This window comes from Prunus mume, linkage group LG3, assembly GCF_029339155.1.
Source record: "Prunus mume cultivar Tortuosa linkage group LG3, ASM2933915v1, whole genome shotgun sequence".
Classification (NCBI taxonomy): domain Eukaryota; kingdom Viridiplantae; phylum Streptophyta; class Magnoliopsida; order Rosales; family Rosaceae; genus Prunus; species Prunus mume.
Genome location: NC_142700.1, coordinates 885440 through 893448, shown reverse-complemented (window position 1 = coordinate 893448; position 8009 = coordinate 885440). Strand labels below are relative to the sequence as shown.

Sequence of the window (8009 nt, the reverse complement as noted above, 5' to 3'; positions counted from 1 at the left end):
ACCGTGACCCCAAATACGTAATCCGATTCACCATTGTTTTCTTTGCAAAACGAGTATGAGATGTGTCTAAAATGAACTTTGGGATGACTTGCTAATTACACATTGTGTGCATCCCCAAGTCGATGCTTGTAATGCAAGGCTTTGAAAGATTACCATAACAGATTAAAGTAAAGTAGGATGTTCAAAGATTAAACGCTAAGAAGGATTCTGAAATATAATTCATCAACTGGTTATGTAAGTTTGACTGATTTAGAAATATAATTCATCAACTGATTATGTAAGTTTGACTGATTTAGAGATGCTGTGGAATTGCCAATTGCAAATAAAGAAGCAGCCACCACTATGATGATGAAAAACACATCATCTTTGCACCAATAGAGAGCACATTAAGCACCCGTACATCACTTTACATGTATTTTAATTCATCCACGTGAGGCATTTGAATGAACCACAAGACCTTCCCACCATAGGATGAGAGGGGAAATGCCACTAAGGCCTACTAGGCCATTGCCAAAATTGAGAAATCAATTAAAATGTAGACCAACAGTTTACGACAAATATTGGATTGGAATGAAGATTTCTTTGGATTCTTTGAAAATTAATTTTAAAAAACAAATATTCCTTCTGCCTAAGAAATTGGTTTTGTTTATTAAAAAACCATGTTCATAATATTTTATTTATATATAAAAAAATAAACTAGATTAAACTAAAATGGACTGACAATTTATTCTTGTTGTCCATGAAATATTTTTAACAAAAGTTAGGAGTAGGCACATTATTAATATCCGGTGCCCAGCCCTCCAAACTGAATATTGTGTCAAAGCTCAAACCCCAAAGAGGAGAAGTGGTTGACCAAAAACAATAGATGAGAAGTGATCAAATAAGCCATGAGAGGTTGAGCATAATATTCAAACTATCAACAACCACCTCCTAAGTTTGACTGTTTGATCGAGCCAAAAAGAAAATATGGCAACCTTTCAAGTTTCAAGCATCTTTTGTTTGATGGGTTCGCCTGATCAAATGCGTTTTCCTAAAGGAGGAGCAATTAAAGCCACCACCAATAATGCACCAAAATTCCAGGTGAGTCCAATTTCTCTTCCCAAGCTCCCATCCAGGAGTTTGGTTGACAACTTGGACATCACAAGTAATGGTTACAAAGTCCCAACTAATAACAGTGCAAATCATTCTGATGATCCAATGGTTACTTCTAAGCTGTATGCTATCATGGAGGCTATTGCAGACAGAGTGGAGATGCATAAGAATATTGGAGCACAGCGTGACAATTGGAACCACCTCCTTCTGATGTCCATCAATGCAATTACTCTCGCTGCTGCAACCATGGCAGGAATTGCCGCCGCCACTTTTGCTGTTACAACCGGAGCACGAGCGCCGTTCATGGCTCTCAAGCTCTCTTCCACTATACTTTATGTAGCAGCCACTGGAATGTTGGTGGTGATGAACAAAATCCAACCATCCCAACTTGCTGAAGAACAGAGATACGCAGCTAGATTGTTCAAGCAGCTTCATGCCCAGATTCAAACAAAACTATCACTTCACAGTGAAAATACTATGGTGGATGTGAATGAAGCAATGGAGAAAGTCTTGGCATTGGACAGAGCCTACCCACTTCCTTTGTTAGGTGAAATGCTGGATAAATTCCCCGAAACTGTGGAACCAACAATCTGGTGGCCAAAACAAAATCACAGAAGAGCTCAAGGGGCTGAAGGAAAATTAATAGATGGAAATGGTTGGAGTAAAAAATTGGAAGAGGAAATGATAGAGGTAGTTGGGGTTTTGAAGAGCAAGGATGTGCCAGAATACTTGAAGTTGACTGAGAAGGCCTTAAAAATCAACAGAGTTATGGCCATCTCTGGCCCTACATTAACTGGCCTTGCAGCATTGGGGTCTGCTTTTGTGGGTTCTAGTGGTACTTATGGGGTGTGGGGTGTGATGGCAGGAGTTATTTGTGGAGCTTTAGCAAGTGTGGTGAACACATTAGAGCATGGTGGCCAAGTTGGAATGGTGGTTGAAATGTATAGAAGCAATGCTGGTTTCTTTAGGCTCATGCAAGAGACTATAGAATCAAATGTGAAAGAGAAACAAGTTGAGAGAAGAGAGAATGGGCAGGTGTTTGAAATGAAGGTGGCTTTGCAGCTGGGAAGGAGCCTATCAGAACTCAAGGATCTTGCTGTTTTCTCTGAAAAGTTTGCAAGCAAGCTATTCTAGTGTTATATACGTTGGTTCACTTTCTAATTTGGTTAGTTGTGTGATGTAATTTGTACATTATGTAACATTTAACTTTGTTCATAAACATCATCACCATGTCTCACTCGATTAACAATCAAATAAATCAGGTGGTGTCAGCTTGATATACATTGTTGGTCCATTATCTGATAGATTAAGTTTTTTGAGATTAATGATTGTCTAACATGAAATCAGAGTCTTCTATGTAAGTGGGTTTGAGCTCGATTCTTGTTCCCCACACCCTTGTTGGTTTGCAAGGTGTAGGGCGGAGCTACACCTATATGTTTGTCTCTCTCCTCTTGTGTAGGATCGCCTTGCACGAACAAACTGAGCTAGCCCATATGACATTTGATCAAAGGCTAAGAACCCATGATTGTAGGCCCAATCCAGCCCACTATGAAATTCGAATGCTACATTTCAAAATTCCATTACTTGGTTATTAAAGTTCTCTCTTATGCATTGCACAACTTCGTTAGATTAAAAGATGGACAGGCGTGCAATGCAATATCAGCTCATAATTTGGAAGTCTTTGCCTTCACCACCCACATATATTTGCCAATTTGCCACTTTGCCACAAGTGGCAAGTGATATATAAATCTGTCACCATCAATCAATTCCCTTATATAAACTGCTTGCTTGTTAAGTAAAGGCCAACGAAAGGCCAAAAGGCTTTATGCTTTTTGCTCGCCAACTGCCATTGATGATGGATCTGGGTTATCGACACCAACCAACCAATCAGTAAAAAATGGTACAGTAAAGCAATATGAACATGAGAGATTTGGATCTGTATCTATGGTTAACCTAACGTGACCTTCATGATGTCTCTCAGCTAGGGAATTAATTTACGTAAAGATATTAGTATTAGTATATGATCTTACTATTCTATCCTTATTTATGGTAAGAATTACTTTTTGACCACCAATATAGTTGAAGAAAGGATTTATTTGCCCTCTTTCATTTCATTTCATACCCTCCATCCTTCTTCAATAACAACTAAACCGACATACGCTTCCTAAAGCTTTCAACTTTCACACTTATACTGGCATGCTCTGTTTACCCACTAAAACTACAAGTCTGGGAAGATGATTCAGCTAATGTTCATAGTGATTTTGTCAGAGATGGCTCTGATACTGGCGTTTTTGTTTAGGACCCCATTTAGGAAGCTGGTAATATTGGGTCTGGATCAGATCAAGCGCGGCCGTGGACCCATTGTGGTCAAGACCGTGGCGGGAACGGTGCTTGTGGCGTTGATGACTAGCGTTTACAGCATAATTAAGATCAAGAATAGTCGGATCGACAAAGCTGCTATTGTTAGTCCCACCGATCAGGTCCTCATGGTCAAGCACCTGCTTGAAGCCACTCTCTTGGGTAATTTTTCAATTTTTTTTCTCTTTTTTTGGGTTCAATTACTTCAACTTTATGGTATCTGGGTAAGTCTTACTTTTTGTTTTGTGGCATTCTCTGATATTAATTTGAGTGTGGATTTCTTGAATGTACATTTGTTTGATTGTCGTTTTTCCTTTATGATTTTTGATTGAAATGTGCTTGATGGAATGGGGGAATGAGATGGCTGACCAAGATTGTAGCTATGTGCCTTCATATATTTAAATCACTGTTTCGTTAATGACACTAACTGGTAAGTGAAATTAGCTATGTTTTCTGGATCTTGTTAAGTTGTTTCTGAAAAGCCATTTTCTTTTGCCTGTTTTACTCCCTTATAAATCTGATTCCAAGCATTGAAGTGTTGGTGGCCTGAGTGTAAATTAAGTGGTTTCAAATTCACGGGCTGTCCAAAACATATGTGCAGATAGAGAATTTCATATTCCTCAGTATTTACTCACCACATGATTGGATAGAAAAACTTCAATTTGTTTGAATGCTCTATTACAGTTGTTGATATAGAGTTAGATAAACCATGGCACCATTTTGTTTGGCTGGAGATGAGATGTAATGATCAGAGCTACTGGTGAATTTTACATCACGTTCATTTCTGTGCCAATTATGAGTAATGCCCGTAATGAGCCTAGGTACCTTGATACATCCCCTTAGAGCAAGAAATCAAACTCTTTTTTTCTTAATTAAAGTTTTTTGTTAAAGAAAAGAGAAGGGTTTGAAAGGTAATATAAGTCATTCTATCTGGAAAGAGCATTGATATTGTAGACATCAATATCATAGCATCAGCTCCGTTATTTTTTGTGTAGGTTGTGTTAGCATAGAAGTATATTATTTGCAGCAAGAGTCTTGCATTTTCTATCTTTGTTTAATGCATTTTTCAGTTTTCATTATGTCAATAGTAGTATGGTTAGATATTAACTGCAACCATGAAGGGAAAAAACAGAAAATATGTGCTTTGTCTTGTAGTTTTAAGAGGTAACTAATGTTTTGTGGATTGCATTGTGGTCATATTGTTACCATTGTTGTTCACTAGCTGTTCATTTCAGAGCAGAGTTTCATGTTTCATGATTTACTCTTGCTCACTGATTATCTTGTTAGGCAGTAACCCATTTGTGTTGCCCACTTGCAGGATGCTTCCTATTTCTTGCTCTTATGATAGACAGACTACACCACTATATTAGAGAACTTCGTATACGAAGAAAGAGCATGGAAGCCATTAAGAAACAGAACAGAGGATCTGAGGATGGCAAAGCTAGCAGTTTGGATGAGATCAAAGCCTTGGAGAATGAGATAGCTACATTGCGCACAAGACTCAAACAGCTAGAATCTGAAATTGAGACAAAGACAAAAGACGTTCATACTGCAGAATCCAATGTTCTTGCTCTAAGAAAACAATCGGAAGGGTTTCTTCTTGAATATGATCGATTACTTGAGGAAAATCAAAACTTAAAGAACCAGTTAAAGTCGTTGGACCGGAAAATGTCACGTTCAGGTAGTAAGAAAGATTCATAAGCGATTTTGCCCGCCTTTTGAGATTTTTTGTTTGTTATTTATTTTTCATAGTGGTTGTTTTGGAGTGCTATAAGATGGGTTTATTTGATTACATTTACATTGTCATAAATGCTAATTGCGGAGAAAATGGAATAGAAAAGAGAAGAACAAAAGAAAAAGAGAGAAGAGGTAGGCTTACTACTTTGTGTGATAAATGTAACTAGAAGTTGAGTGTTGAAGTAGAATGGATCCATTATTCAATTTTGTCTTGAAAAGTTGTGATACATTTTGAACGTAATAACTTAATGATAGAGAATTCTTACCTGATTTTTTATATGCAGACGTTTTTTTAATTAAAAAAAGGTATATTTTCTAGTTAGCAACTATTTGGACACAAATTACGAGCACATACATGGTGTTTGATGATTAATGATTTTGAATGACTTGTGTTGGGCAAACATGAGTTTGGCCAATTGGCTATGGCAGCATGTCCACTTCTTTACGCTCACTCAAGTTCAAACTTCCTTCTTGAACATTAGAGTAGTTTAGAATATCGCATTGTCCAAAAAAAAAAAACTAAAAACTATCCATAAATGTTACCAATATAAATTGTCAAAAATAATTCAACAAAGGCACAAAACGAAGAGGGCCTAAAACATAACAAGAGATGGCCCAGAGAAACTAAACAAAGACAACTAACCTCCCTACATGGATCTAGAGAGCAATTTAATTTCTGATAAAACTTCGTACAAACTAGAACCAGAGAGAGAGAAATAAATAACAAATTTTAAGTAACTCAAGTGTTATAATTTGTGTGAGCGAGTTGATAAATCATTGATTTAGGTTATAGAAACAAGTGTTGTAGTAATATCATGTAATAGTGTAATCGTCACACCGAAAAATTACTCAAATTAAGAAACTATATTTTCTTCTTTAATATTGAAATATAATGTTGTAAAGAAAACCTTATAATTTTACTAAAAAGGTTTAAAATATTTGGACCCAAAAAAATATGTTTAAAATAATAGAACTCTCATTGTCAACTCGAGGGTATGAAATGTTGATGTTGTTATATTAATCTTAAGTAAATTCAAATAATAAATCTTCAATTTAAGGATAAGATAGTAATTAACAGCTATTTATTACAACTTTTTTCAAATCTTGTTGATGGAAGGAAAAGGACGGATAAACGGGATAAAGCTTGTCACAACCAAGTAGCAATAGGAATTATAATTAACGTAAGAACTTTCCCTTTTTTTTATTGGTCGAATCGAAACACACTTTTATTGAAAAGGAAAGGAGACAAACCAACACAACAGCCAAACAAAACACAACAGGAGCAACAGCTGCAGAACTCCTGCGCAACACTTCAAGGAGCTTTCCCTTTCCTTTTCCCTTTCCCATTCCCTTTCCCTTTAGTCTCCTTATTTTGATAGGATTCCTAACTCACCCTTAATTACTAATACATCAAGGAAATTGCCTATAAGGCCTACTCTGATACATATATATAATCCGTTGTAGCTTTCAATTCATCAAAAACTAATCTAGTTTTCTAGAGATATTATCAACACTGAAAATATGAACATGTTAGCTATGAGGAGTAATCATGTTCCATTGTTTTGGCTCATTATTGTTAAGAGCATGCTCAGGTTGTTCTGTTTTCTGCACTATGTTAGGATGATTCAGAAGCCTTTATCGCATGTCGTCAGCTACTCCCAGTTCTTTGACTACTTCATTGATTTAATTCTCATTGGTAAGTGTTTTTTCTTTGCTCAATCACTATATGTTGTGGTTTTGGTGAATAGTTTCATGTTCATTGAATTGTTGATTTTTTTTATATTTTTATATTTTGATTTTGTATTATACATCCCTCCCTTTAAAAATCCCTAATTAGCTGTGTGTAAATATTAGAATCCCTAGTATAAACTAGCATGATATATTTTAAGTATTTTTATTTATTTTGATTTTGTATTATACATCCCTCCTATTTTTCTAACACGTGTCCTGTTAACTAACAGAAGGTTAACTCTGTTTAATATGTCAATTTTATTAAAATTTTATCAAATAATTCGTTCATCTTCATCTTCCCTTTTATATAAAAAAATAAATAAATCGTTCGTCTTCTCTGCAACCCTCCGCAAACAGCACACCTTAGCTGCAGCCCCCTCTACTCGTCACTGCCCCAAGCCTCCCTTTCTCTCTCTTTGAATTTCTGTACCATATCAAGATAGTCTGAACTCAACCCGACCTCTTCTCCTACTTCGAATGCATCATCAACCACTGCCATAGCTCTCTCTGTTCCTTTTGGATTTTTTAATGTCTTTAAACTTGTTTCTTTGTTCGGTCGATCATCAACGAGACAAAGCCTGAGAACAATCGCACCTCGAGATTACTACGGAGAAAACGAAAATTTAAAGTTTTTTATACCAAAAAATAAAAAAATAAAATAGTTCTCAGTTCTCCCAACGTTTTGGGGTTTTTGTTTTGGGATTTAGTAGTGAGAGAGTCGAGAGTCGAGAGTCGAGAGTGTGATGACGAAAGGCGCATGCTTCTTGTTCCAGATCTGTTTTCTCTCAAAACCTTCAGATTCAGATCTTCACCGAGAGAGAGAGAGGCTAGGGTCGGCTGTCGCATCTTTGCTTGGGTCGCTGTTGGGTTTCTGTTTTTTTTATTTTTAATTTCTTTTAATTTTATTCTGTCTTTTTATTTTTCATTTTATTTAAAGTTAAACAGCGCTGTGTTTCATGTTAAGAGAGAGGACAGGTGTCAGAAGAATAGGGGATAAACAGGGTGGGCACAGTGAAAAGGGAAACAGGAAAATTGAACTCTACTGTTGCATGTGTTGTAGGGCAATGTCTGATTTTATTTTCTTTTTCTTT

At 36.3% G+C, this 8009-nt stretch overlaps 2 protein-coding genes across 2 annotated transcripts; both read left to right on the top strand.

Annotated features, from left to right (window-relative positions):
* Positions 1-743: 743 nt before the first annotated feature.
* On the top strand, positions 744-2348 carry LOC103324467 (putative F-box protein At4g22030). Its single transcript, XM_008226527.2, has one exon. It carries the CDS (start codon positions 967-969, stop codon positions 2224-2226), a length of 1260 nt encoding a protein of 419 aa, XP_008224749.1. The 5' UTR covers positions 744-966; the 3' UTR covers positions 2227-2348.
* Positions 2349-3186: 838 nt separating this feature from the next.
* LOC103324421 (B-cell receptor-associated protein 31-like protein) lies at positions 3187-5464 on the top strand. The gene is made up of 2 exons (XM_008226474.2): positions 3187-3612; positions 4769-5464. Exons 1-2 carry the CDS (start codon positions 3327-3329, stop codon positions 5149-5151), a joined length of 669 nt encoding a protein of 222 aa, XP_008224696.2. The 5' UTR covers positions 3187-3326; the 3' UTR covers positions 5152-5464.
* The last annotated feature ends 2545 nt before the right edge of the window (positions 5465-8009 follow it).